Source organism: Rhinolophus ferrumequinum, chromosome 4 (genome assembly GCF_004115265.2).
Source record: "Rhinolophus ferrumequinum isolate MPI-CBG mRhiFer1 chromosome 4, mRhiFer1_v1.p, whole genome shotgun sequence".
In the NCBI taxonomy this organism is placed as follows: Eukaryota; Metazoa; Chordata; class Mammalia; order Chiroptera; family Rhinolophidae; genus Rhinolophus; species Rhinolophus ferrumequinum.
In genome coordinates, this window is record NC_046287.1 from 965,202 (window position 1) to 983,321 (window position 18,120).

The 18,120-nt window shown below is 51.9% G+C and overlaps 1 protein-coding gene across 9 annotated transcripts in view; it reads left to right on the forward strand.

Moving 5' to 3' along the window:
* The window catches only part of MYOM2 (myomesin 2), a 126,737-nt gene extending 112,396 nt beyond the window's left edge, over positions 1–14,341 (forward strand). For all 9 annotated transcript variants that reach the window (XM_033104358.1, XM_033104361.1, XM_033104359.1 and 6 more), the window contains 6 exons: positions 4,298–4,403; positions 10,304–10,467; positions 10,709–10,745; positions 12,079–12,101; positions 12,769–12,824; positions 14,005–14,341. In XM_033104358.1, coding sequence (XP_032960249.1) covers positions 4,298–4,403; positions 10,304–10,467; positions 10,709–10,745; positions 12,079–12,101; positions 12,769–12,824; positions 14,005–14,322 — 704 coding nt within the window. In that variant the 3' untranslated portion in view covers positions 14,323–14,341. The remainder of the gene's footprint in view (positions 1–4,297; positions 4,404–10,303; positions 10,468–10,708; positions 10,746–12,078; positions 12,102–12,768; positions 12,825–14,004) is intronic.
* The last annotated feature ends 3,779 nt before the right edge of the window (positions 14,342–18,120 follow it).

Below are 18,120 nucleotides of genomic sequence, written 5' to 3' on the forward strand. Positions count from 1 at the left end.
GTGCTAAAAGCCGAGGAGATGCTGCTTTAGAAAAGCCATGGCTGAGTGACGGCTGAGCCAGCCACAGAGGCTGAGCCAGCCCGGAGGGGCACTTGGGGTTGGACTCTAGTTCTGGGGCGGCATCAGGCATAAGAGCAGCTCAGCGTGGGGCAGGGACGGTGGGGGCGCCTTTGAAAGAAAGTGCAAAGAGCTGTCGGAACAGGAACTGTGTTTTCTGGAGCTCAGAAGTGCTTCCCTGGTAGCTCCCTCAGCTTTTAAGCTGAATTTCCCTTCACGGGTGTGTGGGTGGGGAGATGGTGTTCTTGAAGCTTCTGTGACCTTTCCGCCCTTCGGGGTTTGTATCCTCGGGAACCAGCAGTTGCTTTCCCTCTGGGGCCAGCCAGAGTCTTTGGAAAAAGCGGGGTCCTTACTGCAGCCCCACAGGCGTCCACCCTTGGGGACCCTGCAGCGCGTAGCATTGTGGGTCAGCTGAGCACAGGGTGCTGTCATGCCCAGGTGGCAACAGGCCCAGAGAATGACGTGGGGTGTGCTTTGCCCTCTGAAGGTCAAGGATGTGCTGAGCTGTGAAGCACACTTGTGCCTACATGTAGATGTACAGAGTCCCTCCATCTCCTCACCCATGTAGTAAGGATTTGGGCAGCGTGACACCCAACTTCTCACCCACAGTTACAGTCCTGTCCTTCTGTGGACCAGGTGAGCGTGTGGTGAGAACTCTCACCTGAGCTGCGATGATCGAGTGGATGACGACCCCTCACATGGTTCCCGGTGTGTGGATGTGCCGTTAGCATTTCTCTTCTCCCACTGACTTTGGAGACATAGAAAGTGGGAGAAAGGAGCCAAAGCCCTGTGTCTGAGGCCTCTCCCTCGTGAAAGCTAACAAGTGTACTGAGGGAACCGCTTTGTGTTTGCAGAGTCTTAGAGGGGCCCCACAAAATGTTCCGATGAGCGCTCGTGTCGCTGGGCCTTGTGGCATTTGTTCTCTGTCACTTAGTTTCCAGCAGAATGACACCTCACGTCCCAGTGTTCCTCGCTAGGGGTCACAGCCTCGTCCGGTACTTAGCGGTTCTCTTCATCACATGACATGCGTTTCTAAGACATTGTCACCCACACACTTCTCAACATTGGTAACCTTTTGGTTTTACAAAATTACCTAGAGGGGCCACATGTACATTTTATATGTGGATTTTTCATGTGTACAGAACTCTGAAATGTCTAATAATGTCAACATTCAGTATAAAGCAGAAGGAGAGGCAGGATTTACTTGGATGCAGCACATTGCATCGCTTAATTATCTGTCCGGTTATATTTTGTTTGATAAAAATGTAAGTGCTCCTTAAGCCTTCAGAATCAAGGCTTCGTAATGATGCAGTTGACAGAACAGCTCAGAGTGGGGAAACAGCTTCCTGGCCAGTGTTTTCCCCGGTGAGCAGCACTCTTGGAAACAGGCTGTCATCCGATTGTGTCCTGTGGTCCTCTCCTCGGGCGGTTGACAAAGCCGCTTACCCACTGGTTGGCCAGCTGGCAGGAAAGCCCACGCTTCTGGAGGCAACATTGCTCACAGCCCCCGGGGAAGCGGCCATGTGCAGGCCTTGCCTGGAGCCAGTTTTCTAGACTCGCTTCCCCTGTGTCCCCACCGTGTGTCACCGGTGGTCCTGCGTCCTCCTCTCTGCTCTGCTGGAGAACATTCTGAGCTTGTGCTCGTGTATCAGTTCCGATTGTGGTTGGAAGATGACTCCAAATGTTACACTACTTGGCTTTTTTTAGACTGCAGCATTTCTGTATCTTTGTGTCCAAGGACGGTCCAAGGTTGGCTACCTCTGGGACAGGCTTTGTGCAGGGGTGCTCAGGTCTCAGCCCAGCGTCCTGCCCACCATTGTAATTCGATGAAACAGGCAGAGGCCAGGTGGCGAGGGGCCGGGAAGGCGTTTTCTGTTCTCTGGTGTGAGGCCCGCTAAGCAATGAGTGCTGAGTTCCCAGTTTCCCCCTTTCCCCGCGTCTGGTTTCCGGCTCTCCTCCCTTCTGTTCATTAAGAACATGACCTGGAGGAAGGTGTGGGGCAGGGCAGGCTGGTGTCGCCCTTCATTTCGCTCTGTCCTTGTCCCTAACCTGTGTCTGAGCATACGGCTCCCCACTTTCACCCCTCACTCCCGTCTAACCCCCACCATTGGTGGTCTTTCCCAGCTCTGCCTCACCCCACCCCACCCCGGCACCCAGCACCCTTGCCCTTAGCAGACGGTGTGGATCGAGGCCTCAGCTCAGCTCTGCTCCACGGCTGCATCCGGCCGCCGGGACCCTGCTCAGGGAGGCGCTGCCGCGGGTGGCTCCGCGTGGCTGTGCCCTCGTGTGTTTTCCCGAGTGTGCGTGCATTTGTGAGAACGTGTGTGACTTTCAACATTGGCTTAGAATGAGGTCCTCATACAGGCCGCGGCTTAAAGAAAATGTGCTGTAGACATACAGCAGGAGGTTATTCAGACACCAAAAAAGAGGGGGGTCCCGCCACATGCAGCAACGTGGATGGACCTGGAGGACATCGTGCCAAGTGAGATGAGTCAGAAGGACAGATGCTGCGTGATGCCACTTCCATGAGGTCTCTGAAATAGTCATTCTCATAGACACAGAGGGGAGGTGGTGGTGGCCAGGGCACAGGGGCCTGGGGAGCTGGTCGGCGGGTGTGAGTGTCCGCTGTGTGACCCGCTGTCCCCATGGCACCCGCAGCTGACAGCACCATGCTACACACATAGTTTGCTACGGGGGTAGCGTTCATATGAGCGTTCTTACCCACATGGAAACACGCACGACTGGTGACAGGCCTCTTTCCTCCTCCCGGTGACACAGCCCTAGGGCGCTGAATTGCGTCCCCTGCCACGTTTCTTTCAGGGGCACGGCAGCTTGTGTCCTGCCGCTGGTGTATCAGTGCCCAGGGCACGTGGCTTTAATACAAACAAAGTAAAAAGCCTAACAGTCTTGACAAGATAGCTACTCCGCTCATTTGGTCTTATTTCTAGAGTGCTTCGGGAGACTCCCCAGTAAGCCGGCATCTTATTTCTATCAAATTTGACGAGTTGCGCTTTTAACCACATATCTGGGCGTCTAAGGTTATTTCACGTTGGTGTTGAGCAAATGTCTGGTTTTGCTGAGCCCAACTTCAACTTTTCCCTTACCATTTTGAGAAAGAAAAGACATATTTTTGTTGGTTAAAAACATGTGCCTGTTTACTGCGATGTCAATTACAAGTCTGTAAGAATACCCCTCCCCCCGCTGACGGTGGCATCCAGGGGACTTCTCAGGCCCTCAGGGACCATTTCCATCTACTCATTATTACACTTACTGGCTTATCAATGAAACCAAACTTCTCCTACTGTTGGCGTCACAGTTGGGGTCCTGTTTGTCTGCAAGGTCCCAGCAGCCTTCCCGTGTCTTCCCTGCTCTTCCGGTCATTCACAACAGTAACCGTCCCCCGAATGGGAGGGAAGCTGCAGGCACTTGGTCCCTTCAAGGCTTTCTGGAAAATCCGTGTAACTGATGTGTGGGTAGGACCCTCACTGGCTCCAGGGCTGGGCACTGTCTGGCTGAATTGTCCCCGCCATGGCCCCCGGAGCCCCCTTTCTGTCGTTGCAGGTCCACAGGGAGACTTCCTCCCACCTGACTGCCTTCGCCTTCTTTGTGCCTCCCCTAGCAAGCCGCCTTGGCACCTGCCCCGTCTCCTGCCCGCCCTGCCCCTCTCCCTGGGCCTGGGCCTCACCCCTTCCTGACTTCATGGCCATCCTTTCTCTGGGAGGCATTTGCAGACTTTCCCTCTCAGGCGTGCTTCCTCCGGTTTCACATTCCTGTTTTTCCCGCTGGTCCATGTTCTGTGGCCACTCATGTGTGTTATCACGTGTAAGACTGGAGTGAGGAGAAGGGCTGGCAGAGCTGGCGGGCGTGCGTGTGGGGAGGCGTGCTGGACTGTGTGGCGTCTCCTGTCAAGCTGTCCCCGTGCAGGGTGGGCTGGTGTGGTCAGCACCAGGATGGGGGAAAGGTGTGTGCAGGGGGTGGGGGGCTTCCGTGTAGCCTGCAGGTGGTCACCCCGTCCCATGGTTTGGCCCCAGTGGCTTACCTTCCTGAGTTTATGAGGTTTTCAGAGAATTCTGGTATGGCAGATGCTTGTTTAATGAGTGAGCACGGCCTGGGAAATGGTAAAAATTGGTGGGCAGCAGACTTGCGGGTGTACGGCCGTGCGAGCACACTCACGGCTGGGGACAGCAGAGGCACCTGACCCGGCACGGCTGCTTTTCTTACTCCATCTTATTTTCTGCAGGAGCGTCTGCCTCTCCACTGAAGATACTCTGCACCCCAGAAGGAATCAGACTTCAGTGTTTCATGAAATATTATACCGAAGAAATGAGAGTGAACTGGTATCACAAGTGAGTACGAGAGCCAGTGACTGCCCGTCCTCACCGCACTTTGCAGTTTGGAAAAAAGATGAGAATGTTTGGCTGGGGCTGGGAGCCGTCACGGTGACGGGAGGGCGGGGAGAAGGAGGGAGGTGCCAGAGACCATGTACGGGGCCACGGGGCAGGGAAGCCAGCGTGGAGCTAACGGGGGACGAGTAGCTAGAAACACACTGCAGGCCTCCGGTCTGCTGCTTTCCCGGCAGACTGATTAGAAAGCACAGGGAGAAAAGCAATTCAGTACTTAGAATAAAAGAAGGAAGGAGGCCAGGTTGAGCGCTGTACACAGCACATTTTCCGAGTTTCCTGTCTGCTGCCCGGGCGCTTCTCCAGGCGAGTGTTCACTCTGCACACACTCGAGACTTGTGTACTTATCACAATGCGTACTGGTCCTGTCCCCCAGACCCGGAGGATCTGGTTCTTTCCTACCCATCCCCCAAGCTCACCTCTAAACACCCCTCCAAGCAGCAAGTCTCTGTGCAAAGAGGGCTGAGGTCAGGGTCACCCTGTCCTCAGGGGTGACCTCCGATGGGACGACTTGAGATGGGGCAGACGGAGCAGGGCCCTGCCTTCTGGTCCATCTCCACCCCGAGGACATGGGTGACGTTTGGAGGTCACTTTTCAGTGCGGTCAGTCTACCCACATCTGAAACTCCTCCATCAACGCTACCCGGCTGCCCATATCCCGTCTTTGGCGGTCCTGCTCCTCTAACTAGCATTTTGAAAGGCAAACTCCACGCTGTGATTATTTTATTTTTAAAGCATCATTTTGTGTAGGTGAATCTGTGTGAAAGGAGAGGAGGAGTAAGAGGGACCATATTGCTGGCTCATTTGCGACTTAAATTCTGACGTGCTGTGCTGTCGTCCTGGATGCTGTGGGAGAAGCAGACGTGAGCTGGGCGGGGGGACTGAGTCCTGGGGCACCAGGTCTGGACTCTTCCCGTTCTGCGTACACACAGTGTGGGAGCCCGGCCAGGTGGTCCCCGATCCCACGCGGAGGGGTTTGTCCACGCAGGGACGAGAGGCAGGCTCTTCTCACAAAGGGCTCCGGTACCAGCAGCTTCAGGCTGAAACTCCTTTGTGATGTAAGTGTTTATGAGGATCTGTGTTTTAGGCAAATGAGTAAATCTCTAGCTGAGTCAACCTTCCCCTGGAAAAGGAGAATCAGTCACTTCCTTTTCTACATTTCCTGCTATTTACTGCGGTGAGTTGTGGGCATTTGTGATGCGTGCCTGACAGTCCCTGGAAAGGTGCCCTCCCTGGGGGGGCCTCGCGGTCCTGCAGCTTGTCTCCTGGTGAGCGGGTGCCCTGAGCTGCTGCTGGGCAGGTTATGTCAGTGACGTTGGCGTTAGATGTGACAGTAGCTGTTGTGTGTTCCTGAACTCATGATTTCCTCTAGCCCCACAGAAGCCCTGGGAGTCTGGTATCGAACCCCCGTTTATAGATGTGCAAACTGAGGTTTAGCGAGAGGAACGTATGTCATTTTGTTGTCACACAACCTCTAAATGAAAGAGCTGGGTTAAAACACTGTTAGCTTGACTCTGACACCACTGGACCAAGGAGCGTCTGGCATGCTGGGGGGCTTGATGACAGACAGACGGACAGACAGGGGGCAGGAGCCCAGGGTGGAGCAGCAGTGCCGTTGTGGCAGATGGACCGGGCGCGAGGTGCCACCCGAGAAGGCCGCAGCTTGGCAAGTCCACAGGCTCGTGGAGGTGCCATAGTTTCCACGTTTTCTCTTCTCCACCCAGAATTGGCCACACAACAAAGCAAGGGTTTCTTCAGCACTTTTATAACTAAAATAGTACTTGACTATTAAGCAAGATTAAACCATACTTTAAACTATATTAAAATATATTCTGTATTTCTATCACTAAAACACATAGAACATTTGGTTATATTTCACTATTTGTTCTTCCTGGATAGCCACTGCTAAAACAGAGCATAATACGAAATAGAACCCCCCCTTTGAGAATAAGGGGCCCCCTGAAACCCAGTGAGGCCTGAGGAAGTGATCGCTGGGGACTCGTGTTGTGGACACCAGGCTGTTTTGTGTTAACGGGTGACATGGAATCAACAGTTCGATGAGAATTTTGTGAAATGCAAGCGGAAGCGAGCACATTTGTTGTTTTGCTAAAGCTGCTGAGTAATATATCGAGGGATGTAGAAAGTGCCAGGTCAAGGAAGGGTTGCAATCGTCTTCAGGATGAGTGAGAAGCAGACAAAGAGGGACTCAGTAAAGCTGTCCTTCCGAAGAAGGATTTTTGTCTTCTTGCTGAAAAGGTGAAATTAACATGTCATCTAGAAACGGCTCAAGGGGCTCAAACATAAGCACTTCAGACTTAGCAGGATCCAGCTACGGAGAAATTTCACGGGGTTTTTAAGAAAAAACAACGGCTGGCATTCATCTCGGAGTGTTTATTTTTCTTCAACTTTGGAAACTGCCCCCACCCCACCCCCAAAGTCCCCTGAAATCTTAATGCAGAACTGAGTGTGGGAAAGGGAGACGAGACGCCTGAGAAACCCTTCCCGTGACCCTAGTGCATTTGTCGTCACTTAGTGTGTCACAGGTGGGTGGGACGGGCTCAGTGGGAAGCGCAGAGGGAGGTGGTGGGATGGCCCCTGTGGCTCCTCCTCGTGGCTTTCGAACCACTGTGAGGTGTTCCTGCCAGGTGCCTCCACCAAAAAAGCTGCCAAAGGTGGGAGTGTCCACGTCTGTCCGGGCACCAGTCAGAAAGCACTGCACGGTCGTGTTCTCTGCCCACGTCTGTGAACGTGGCCTTCGTGGAACTGTGGGAAAAAACGCTCCTCTCGGCTGTGGCTCTCGGTGGGGCTCTCGTTGCAGGAGCTTGCCATTCCTGAAACCATCTCCTTCAGCCAGATACAAATGTTCCCAGCTCTGGGCGAGCATTTCATTGTATCTCCATTTCTCTTCTGCTGGGGAGGCAGCGTCTGCATGGAGCTCCCTGGAATATGAGCCACCCTGCAGAAGTGGTCGTTCCCAGCTCAGACACCACATTGGGACCTACACTCCGCCGACTCACGTTCAAGCCCGTCCCTAGGAATCCAGGATGTGCTCCTCTGCATGTCGTCGTCAGCCCTTCTCTGCTCAGTCCTGTCCACCTTATGCTTGGGCTTTAGACTCGTGAACTTGTGTTTATCCTATCTGTTTGGATGTCTACAATTCAGAACCTTCTGCTGTGGAATGCCGAGGCGTAGAAGCATAGCTGAGACCCTGCAGAGCCCGAATGCAGCTCTCACCGTCTCCCGACGTCCACGTCCGTGAAGCCAGCAGACTGTCGTGATGTGAGGCTCGTTCACATGCTCACCGTGTCCACGACACCACGTCATGGCACTTGGCTGTCACGTCTCCTCATCTCTTCCAGTCCGTGACAGTACCTCACGCATCCCTTGTCTTTTAGAACCTGGCTGCTGTCAGGAGTTCTGGCCGGGATTTTCTAGAATGTCCTCCCACGATAAGAAGGAAGCTATTCCTTTTTCGTCAGAACCGACACAAGTGGGCTTGGCATAGCTCACCATGGGTCAGGGTGCTTTGCCAGCACACTCAGCACTTTCCCTTTGTAATCAGTGGTATCTTGGGGGAAATACTTCGGGACCTCGCGAATCTCTTGGTCCTCCTGAAACTTGAGCCCACGAGTTTGAGCATCGACTGTGAATGTTGCTACCAGCGCTCTTACCAAAGCTGTTGCCTCACTCGGTCTTGCAGTTCCCTCAGTCCCACATTTGTTAGAAGCCCCCCTTTCTTGTGTGTTCTTCTCTAAAGGGGGTGCTACCCCTGCTCCCCTAGATATTTATTTGTTCAACTTGTTCGTTGTATCAGTGTGGACTCGGGCATTTATTTTACTCTACAATCCAATATTCTCGTCATTGTTGTTACTGTTTTGTTCAAATTGTTCCGACTCTGGTTCTTGGGAGCCCCTCCAGGTTGTCCTCTGTCTGTGTTGACATGTCCCCACCTTTGTGAGCGATTTCTTGCTGCCTGGGCCTGGAGATATTCCTGACGCGTTTCGTACGTCCTGCACCAGCTGGAATCAGGCGTCTCCCTGGTCGCTGGTCCTGGGGGTGACATTAGACAGCAGACCAGAGCCTCCCATGTGCCGTCACCGTGGCTGTCAGCTCTTACGACATCTGAGCAGACAGGGCTGGGGACCTGGGCGCACACACACCCTTGTGTGACTGATGTACGCGCATCGTGTCTCACCGGCTGTGCTAAGTGTGGTTGCAGCCTGAGTTCAGGTTGATTTCCTCCATTACAGTTGGTGCCTGCAAGGTTTCCTCATACTTTTCCTCATGGTGGACTTCCTTCGCACTGAGACCCTGGCTGTCACCTGTTCTCGTCAGCCGGCGTTCACATCCAGGGGTTTCAGAGTCACCGACTCACACGTGTAGAGAAACATACAGACAGAGCGTGTGTTCTGTGTACTCCTCTCATCCTGTCACCACAGGACGCTGCTCCAAGTTCCTCTCCTTCTTTCTCTTCTCCCTCACCCTCTCCGGTGGCATCACTCTTTACGGCACAGTGGCTGTGTTCTGCTTGGGCTGTTGGGTCTCTCTCACACTCTGGGACTCCGAGGCCGCTGTGACGGCCTGAGGACAGCGTGGGCCCGAGCGGGCCAGGCGGCTGGCGGAGCTGCGTGCTGAGCACGGTGAGCTAACACTGTGCTGAGTGAAGGGTCCCTGAATAAAGGGCCGGGAAGGCCGAGGCTGGAGAATTCCTTTTCCAGGCGAGCCCAAGGGATATGCGGTCCTCTGGCCGGAGCCCCGCGAAAGCCCCGCCCATGGGCTTCACTGAGGCACCTCCTCCTGGGAGCCGGGGCACGAACGACATGGACGCGCACGCGAGATTCTCTGTGGCCTGTGTGCCCTCCCCACGCTCATGGCTGTCACGTCTGCGGGCCTTTCCCACTCACTTTGAGTCCCAGAGCTTTAGGAAAGAGCTGACAGACATGCACGTGCATGCTATGGACAGGTTGGTTCACGTGCCCCTTAGGAGGCGAGGGTGGTACTGATGCTCTATTTTATTTCCAATTTATAAATTGTGGTAAAATATCGCAAACATAACATTTACAGTTTTAACCATTTTTAAGTGCACAGCTGAGCAGCATTAAGTGAATTCTCATCGTTGTGCCACCATCACCACCGTCATCACGTCCAGAGCTTTTCCATCTGGCAAAGCTGAGCCTCTGTCACACCCCACCCCTCCCCCACCACCTGCTTCCTGTCTCAGTGAGTGTGACTCCTAGGGACCTCGTGTGAGTGGAACCCCACAGCGTTTGTCCTTCTGTGACTGGCTGATTTCACTGATTCCTGTGGGTTTGTCCTCGAGGTCCATCCTTGTTCCAGCAGGCGTCAGAATTCCCTCCTCTTTAAGGCTGAGTGATGTTCCGTTGTGTGTATTTGTTTCGCTTACCTGTCCATCCAGGACAGTCCGGCTGGTCCCCCCTGTTTTCTATTGTGAGTCACGTGGCTGTGAATGGGGGGCACAGGTATCTATGTGAGTCCCTGCTTTCAGTTCTTTTGTGTTCACTCCCAGAATGATTGGATCATATGTAGTTAGAAAACCATTTTTTGAGGGGGAAAAAAATGCCATGCTGCATGGAGTATTTTAGTCCATCATGGTGAGTGCCATAAGCATGTGTTAAATAACAATGTATCTTTAAAAACTAAGTATCAGATTGAATTTTAGAAGGTTTTCAGATCTGAGCTGCGGATGCAGTGACGAGTTACTAATGTCCAGAGAAATGTGTTGTGAGCAAAGCACCAGCAAGGTAGGGGAGGGCCCGCCCAGACGTGTGTTTCTTGCACATAATGGGAGAGTCTACACTGAATATGTTCCTCTTACTTTGTTTACAGAGATGCAAAGATTGCGTCCAGTGAGCACATGCGTATTGGAGGGAGTGAAGAAATGGCCTGGCTGCAGATCTGTGAGCCTACGGAGAAGGACAAAGGGAAGTACACTTTTGAGATTTCTGACGGCAAAGACAACCACCAGCGCTCCCTGGACCTGTCTGCTGAAGGTGAGGCCAGCCTCCTGCCCTTTCTAAGAGATTTGCTTTTCCTGATCCACTCAGAATGCTAGAAGGGAAACGGTCTGATTTTACAATTTGCAGTCAGAGAAAATTATTTCTGAAAACTCAATTTACTCTTTGGCTACTTGTCAGTTTTCATTAAGCAGATTCATCAGTAGAGCGTCTGCGTGAATGAATAAAAGCTAAACACATCGAACCCATTACTAACGTATGAAAACTTTCCTTACAGCGTTTGATGAAGCGTTTGCAGAATTCCAGCAGCTCAAGTAAGACTTGCATGTTTGGTTGTTATCCTGTCATCTAGGGTACAGTTGCCTGGGACTTATTTTGGCTGAGTGGGGATCCTGGTGAGCCAGGGCTTGTGACATTCCCCGGAACTGGGATAAAAATGGCAATCGAAGTAATTCCATATGGAGAAGGGCCGTCTTCTAGACTATAAATGTATTCATAAATTAACTTTCTAGAGTCATACTAACCCTGGGTTGCTTTAAATGATTGAAGGATGACTTTCTGAAATAGTTATAATTATGGCAACACATCATAAAGATCAATTTTAAAAAAAGTTATACACTTAGGTTCTTTTTTAAGATTTTATTTTTTAGAGGAGTTTTAGGTTTAGAGCAAAAATGAGAGGAAAGTACAGAGATTTCCCACACTCCGCCCCCCGCCCCCACAGGCACAGCCTCCCCCAGCATCAACAGCCCCCCAAGATAGGACATTTGTGACACCTGATGATCCTGCACTGACACGTCATCACCCAGCGTCCACAGCTCACATCAGGTCACTCTTGGTGTCGCTCGTTCTGTGGGTCTGGACAGATGTGTAATGACCTGTAGCCACCATCACAGCGTCACCCAGAGGAGTCTCACTGTCCTAAACGTCCCCTGTGCTCACCTTGTTCACCCCTCCCCAGACCGCTGGCAATAACTGGTCTCTTTACTGTCCCCGTAGTTGTGCCTTTTCCAGAATGTCATAGAGTTGGGATCCTACAGGCTGTAGCCTTTTCAGACTGGCTTCTGTCACTCAGTCATATGCATTTCAGGTTCCTTCAGATCTTTTTACAGTTTGAGAGCTCATTTCTTCTTAGCACTGAATAACATGGCATTGTTCAGAGCAGCTTTTTAAAGAATAACTTTGGATTGTGTGTGTGTGTCTGTCTGAATTGTAGAGTATCCAGAACAGAACAGCCGTTGGCCCAGGTGATTCACTAAGTATCTGTTGAATGGATAAACGGATGACTTAAATAAATTAGAAACCAACATTTTCAAAAATACCTAAAAATCTTCATTCAGTGCAATCTGGTGAATTTAGTAAAAACAGAAATCTGTCCAGTCTGAGTCTGAATCTGAAGTGAGACATTTCTGAGGGTTTTGGCAGATGAATAACAGGCACCCCCTGTCAGAACGGGCAGTGGGAGCCATCGGGGAAAACAGAGGCAGCACCTGTGCGCGGGGAGCCCCGTGCACCCCAGAGGGGAAGCGAACACTTCCTCTCCCTTCTGCTGCCATCTCTGCCGACGCCCACATGTGTGGGTGCTTGTTGATGGCGGTTTCTCACCACTCTGCTTATTCTCTCCTCTCTGCCCCCTTTGATTTTTAGGGCAGCTGCTTTTGCAGAGAAAAGTAAGTACATGTTAGATTATAGCATCACAATTTATTATTTTGGGAGGGGCAAAGGGTGCATGCTTTAGAGTATTAATTTTGTGTATGAAATGATAAGTACAAACCTTCTCGTCTGATTGGACACCTCCGCCCCTCTGCCACCTGCCCCTCGCTTGGCCCAGCCGCCTTCTCAGCCGCAGCCCCTGCTGTCCGCTTCCTGTGCCCTCTTGTCATCACACCCTTCCCGTCCGCCACTCCCCATTTCTGTGTTCCTTTATGAGCCAGTCAGTCAGCTGCAGCCACAGGGAGACGCAAGAGAGGCTCAGGACACAGTTTATTCCACGTGCAAGTTCTAGACTCCTAATATGCAGGAAATAAAAATCTATGCAATATCCTGCCTCTGCAAAGTCCTGCTGTCCAGGCGTACAGGGCCCTTTCACTTCCGACTGAATGCTCCACAGACCTGGTGTTGCCTAGCTGAGCCTTAGTGAAGTCCCACTCACACCCTGCATTTCCTCTAGAACGTTCTACCACCTTCCGTGCACAGACCAGTCCCTCGGACCCCGTGCTGCCTTGGCACGGGCAACACCCCACTGTGTACACTGCATGCCCTGGTTCTTAGCGTGGGCTCCTACGGGGCAATATTTCTGTTGATGGTTTTCTCACCTGAGTCGCTCTCATGTTACAGATCGTGGCAAGGTGATTGGTGGCTTACCTGATGTGGTGACCATCATGGAGGGCAAGGTAAGAGCAGCGAGACGCCTGGTTAGGACGGCATGGGCTCAGCAGAGCATGCAGCGTGCAGCGTGGGGCCCAGTGCAGGGAGATGGGAGTGGGTGCATGTCCCTCAGCCTCCGGGGGGCTGGGCGCTCTCTACGCATGTCCTGCTTGTCCTGGGCCGCCTCTGCTAACCCTGTGTCATCAAAGGACAGGCTTTAATACCCTGAATCCACAAACAACACCTTTCTGACCAGGGCACATGGGGTGTGGCTCAGGCAGTGCACAACAGGTGTGGTAGCCATCACGGCCAGGCCTGGCCGTCCCCCTGGTCCCGGGGCCTCTCAGGGTGTAACTGGACAAGGGGTGGCGGCCACACCCACACCCCCAGCTGTACCGCCTTGTGTGGATGTGGTTGCCACCCTCCTCAAATGTGAAATTAAAAAGAAATCTCTCTCCCGTCTTCAAGGCCACTTTGGAATATATACTGGAAACCGTTTGCTGGAGGTTTAACTTGTCACTGGCAGTGGAATTACTGATCTCTAATGGGTACATCCGTGGGTGTTTCAGGGGTTCTGTCTCAATGTCACAGGGACATGGGTAGTTTGAGGGAATTTTGTACTTTAGGCCAAAGTACAAAGCTTAGAGACCTTTTCTGTAGCAGCTAACCAAAGCCCAGAGCTGAGGCTGAGTAGTCATGGAGCTCACGCTAGAGCTGTCATTGAGAACTTTCCGGAAGCTTTCCTCGGCCACAGGCCGAGAGCAAGTGTCACGATGCGTTGCTGCGTCCGCCTCGCTATGGGACAGTGTGTCCTCTGGATTTGCCAGAGGAGCTGGTAAAAGGGTCCATAAGTCCGAGTAGAAAGGAAACTGAGAAGCAGGCTAAACAGATCTACTATAAAACACAGAGCTTGGCTACCTTCAAATTCTTTAATCGGGTTAGGCCATGGGTTAACACAGAGCACGAGTACAAAACATTCCCGCTGACTGTTCTCACGAGCTGCCCCATGGGGCCGGGGCCTGTCTGCATGTGGCTGTTTGCGGCCCCTGGGGTCTCGATGGCGCTTGCCTGTGTAAAGAGCGTGTTGACTAAACGAGCGTGACGGAGGACCAGGTGTAACTGAGTGTACCGCGGGCCGCTGCACTCAGACGCCGCCTGACCGCTCTCTCTGCACCTCTCCCTCTTGCCCGCCCGTCCCTCCTGAAGACCTTGAATCTGACCTGCACGGTGTTCGGGAACCCTGACCCCGAGGTGGTGTGGTTCAAGAATGACAAGGACATCGAGCTCAGCGAGCACTTTGCAGTCAAGGTGGAGCAGGCCAAGCATGTCAGCATGACCATCAAGGACGTGACCTCTGAGGACTCGGGCAAGTACAGCATCAACGTGAAGAACAAGTACGGCGGTGAGAAGATCGACGTCACCGTCAGCGTGTACAAGCACGGGGAGAAGATCCCGGACGCGGTGCCGCCCCAGCAGGCCAAGCCCAAGCTCATCCCAGCGTCCAGCTCCACCACCAGCGAGTAGGGAGGTGGTGCTGGAATCCCTGGAAGCTGTGGGAGCGCCGAGTGCTGGTGCTGAGTGATGTCACGTGTGGTCAGATAGCGCTGCCTGCCTTATGCTTTCAACTTTGGCGTTTGTTCAGTGTTATGTCCATCTGGGGGAAAGCAAAAGGATTGTGTGCCGAGCCCCTGTCCATGCTAGTGGCTGGACTCTGGTGTGACAACATCTCGCAGCTCTGGCATCCTGGTGGGGGCGCCTTTTATGCTAGTGTAACCTGGTCACACTCTGTTTTGTCTTGCTTCACACTAATAAAACTTGAAGAGGAAACGTGTTGTGGTTCTGTGCCAAATCACACCTAACTACACCTGGTTGCTCTCATACAATTACAGGTTATCATGAGGTTCACAGCTGGTAACCTTCCAATCCGGGGAGCCTGGAGGTAAACCCACTTGCTGGAGAGCTCCCTCCAACAGCTGTACCCCTCAGGGCTTGGTGACAAGGAGAGGTAGCCACAAAATCACCGTTCCTAAGAAGGCGACACCTTGTGCAGGCTTAGAAATGCTAAGTGATTATTATATCACAGATCCAAAAATCTCTGCAGAGGAAAATGGGATGCATACATAGATAGCTGTGTTCTTTTTAAGTGTGTTAATTAGTAGGGATTTAAAAAAGAAAGAAAACACTCACTTGAAATGTTCATTGCAGGAGCCATGGAGGAAAAGTTAAAACTCGGCTATCCAAGGTCTCTGGGTGAAGATAAAACAAACAAAAATGTATCTTGAAACTTTTCTTCACACTTTTTCTTCCTTTTTGGAAAGAGGCTGAAATTCCTCTGGCATAAAAATCCTATCTCAATATTTTAGTTTTATATTAAACATATGGCTACATAACAGGAAAAGCTTTGATAGTTCAGAATAGGTAGTTTCTGTGTCGTTAAGGCCAATTCCAACTCTGCAATATTGTGCTATATTTTCCTAAGGTAATAAAAGAAATCCTGAAGTTTAAATATGTCCCTAATAACACAAGCCAGCTGAGCAGGTTTCCGCAGCAGATGCAGTGAGAATCAGCAGGAAGTTTTAAAAAGACCCCCGTCCTCTGTTGCACAGTGAGCATTAGCTGATCGTGTTATCACTGCAGAGCGGGGCAGTGTTTCCACAAACACCCGCGGTGAAGGAGGGCACAGGTTTGTCTGTATCCGACCTTTATTTAGTTCAACAGAAATCACTTATTTTCCAGTTTAAATAGTCACTTTGTTTAGCAATTGTAGTTCATGGGAAGGAAATGGTTTTGAATTTCGTCAAGTCATGTCGTTTTTTTTAGTCGATTTTATTTCTAGAGCAGCTTTAGGTGCAAAATGGAGAGGAAGGTACAGAGATTACCCACATACACCCTGACCTCCCCCCACCCCCACACACCCACTGCCTCCCTGCCATCCACCGTTCACATCAGGTCACTCTAGGTGTCGCTCCTTCTGTGGGTCTGGACAGATGTGCAATGACCTGTCGCCACCATCACAGTGTCACACAGAGGAGTCTCACTGCCCTAAACGTCCCCTGTGCTCCCCGTTCACCCCTCCCCCAACCCCTGGAAATAACTGATCTGTCACTGTCCCCATAGTTTTGACTTATAGTATTTTAAAAATAAGTCCCCTATTTTTGAGTCATCTTAGACAGACAGTTGCCAAGACGGAGCAGAGCTCGTGTGGCCCGCACACAGTTTCCCTCTGTTAGCATCGTACACTTCCACGGTACGTGTGTCAGAACTGAAGTGCTGTATTAGCTCAACAAAAGGCAGCCTCTGATGTCACTGGTTGTCCGGTTCGTGCCCTCTTTCTGTCCCATGATCCCACCCAGGACACTGCATCTCATTTAGTTGTCACCTCCCCAGTCTCTTCTGGTCTGTGACAGTTCCCGTCATCCTTATGTTTCATGACTTTGGTGGGTTTGAGGAGAACAGCTAAGTGCCCTGTAGAATGTCCTCCAGTCTGGGTTTGTCTGATGTTTTCTCACACTTAGACTGGGGTGATGGGCTTTCAGGAAGACCACAGGGCGAGGTGCCCATCTGGCCATCTCCTGGCAGAGGCACCTGATATCCACAATCACAGGCGTCACTTACACGGTGGTGCTGGCCAGGTTTCTCACTGTAGTTAGAGATTCCCTCTTCTGTTCTTCCGAAGTGGTTCACTCAGCCCAACCCCTCCTCAAGGGAGGGGTGTGGACTCAGCCCTACCTCTTGGGGGAGGGACAATCTATAGGAATTATTTGGGGCTTGTCTGTAAGAAAGATTTGTCTCCCCCATTCATTTATTTGTTCAGTCATCTGTTTATGTCAGTGTGGCCTCACGTGGATATAGTTTATACTTGGCTTAGGATCCAGTACCGTGCTGTGTATTTTGTTGTCCGGTTTGTTCAGCTTTGGCCCTTGGACACTCCTTCGGCTCCCGGGTCCTTTGCTTTCTGTCATCACCAGGCACGCCAAGCTCGCCTCTCATGTTCCCTGTCCCTAGACTCGGCCATTTCTCCAAGGACCCTGGTTCCTTTTATTGGAGAATGGGATTTAGAAACCAGGGTTTGGGCACAGGGTGCCATTTAATATTTTCTCTCGCGCACTTCATGCTGCTGGATTTATGCAAATGTGCGGGACGTAAGTAATGCCATTTGTGGCCCCCAGGAGGCTCTGAGCTTTTGCTGAGGCCAGGGCTGAGGCACGGCTGCCCGCGGTGTTTCTCTGTAAGCGCCTGCTCCCCTCACATCACCTCGGGAGCGCACCTTGTCTGTTAGAAAAGGAGCTCTGTCTGGACGCCTCCGCGAGGCCGGCTCCTCCATGGCTTCTGTTGAAGCTCATGGAACGCTGGCTGTCTGGTAGGAGCTTTACGTGGTTTTCTTTGTTTTCGATGCAGTTTCAGCCCCTTGGGGGCTCATGCTCAGTGGAGTTTCCTCCAGTTCCTGCTTGGAGTGACGTGATAAGATAATCGTGCCCTTGGCGGTGGTAACCCCCAGCTTTAGAGGAGCTCCTGGTTCTCCACTGAGCAGACGTGGAGGAGCCGCAGGGTGGCCTGTGCTTCGGGCCTGTATGACCTCTCAAGGGCACTTGGAGAGCAGGTGCGGACCCAGCCTGTGGCCACGCAGGTGTGGGGCACAAACCCATCACTCAGTGAATGGAAGGTTGTCAAAGACATTATACCTGCCCCAGCGACAAGGACTGGCTCGGCCAACGAGTGCTCCCAGGGGCTGGCAGCTCATTTTGAAGGCAGTAATGAAACTTCTTAATCTTCATGTGATACACGATGGAGGGAATAAAACAGACCTTGTGAGATGTTACAAGCTCTTATTACATCGCTGAACTCATAAAAATATGCGATTGATCTATACATTGAGTTTGGGGTTTGAATTTTAAGTGTTCCATGTTTCCGAGAGTCCTGTGAGACGCAGCCAGCTCCTTGAAACCCTTGAGCTGCAGACATTGGCCGTGGGCCTGTGGCGGGGGCTTGCGGCCCCAGGGAGCTGTGTTCAGCAGGCGCCCTTGTGTGTCCTCGACCATCCTCTCCGTGCTGCTCCTGGTTCTTGATTTTTACAAAGGCTTCCTCAGAGCGGGCATTTGGAAGAAGAAGCTGCGGGAGGCCTTGGGTGACCACCACGCTCCTGTACGGTGAGCAAACACGGTGAGCTTTCCCGGGGCCGATTTTCTTACGGGAATTGCCCTTTGATGTAGAGTTCAGTAATTAATGGAACAAAAGAGGACATACAGTGGTCTGACTTCCCACTGGCTTAAACATTGCTTAAAATCCATTTAAACACCTATAGAATCGTATGACCATATTTTT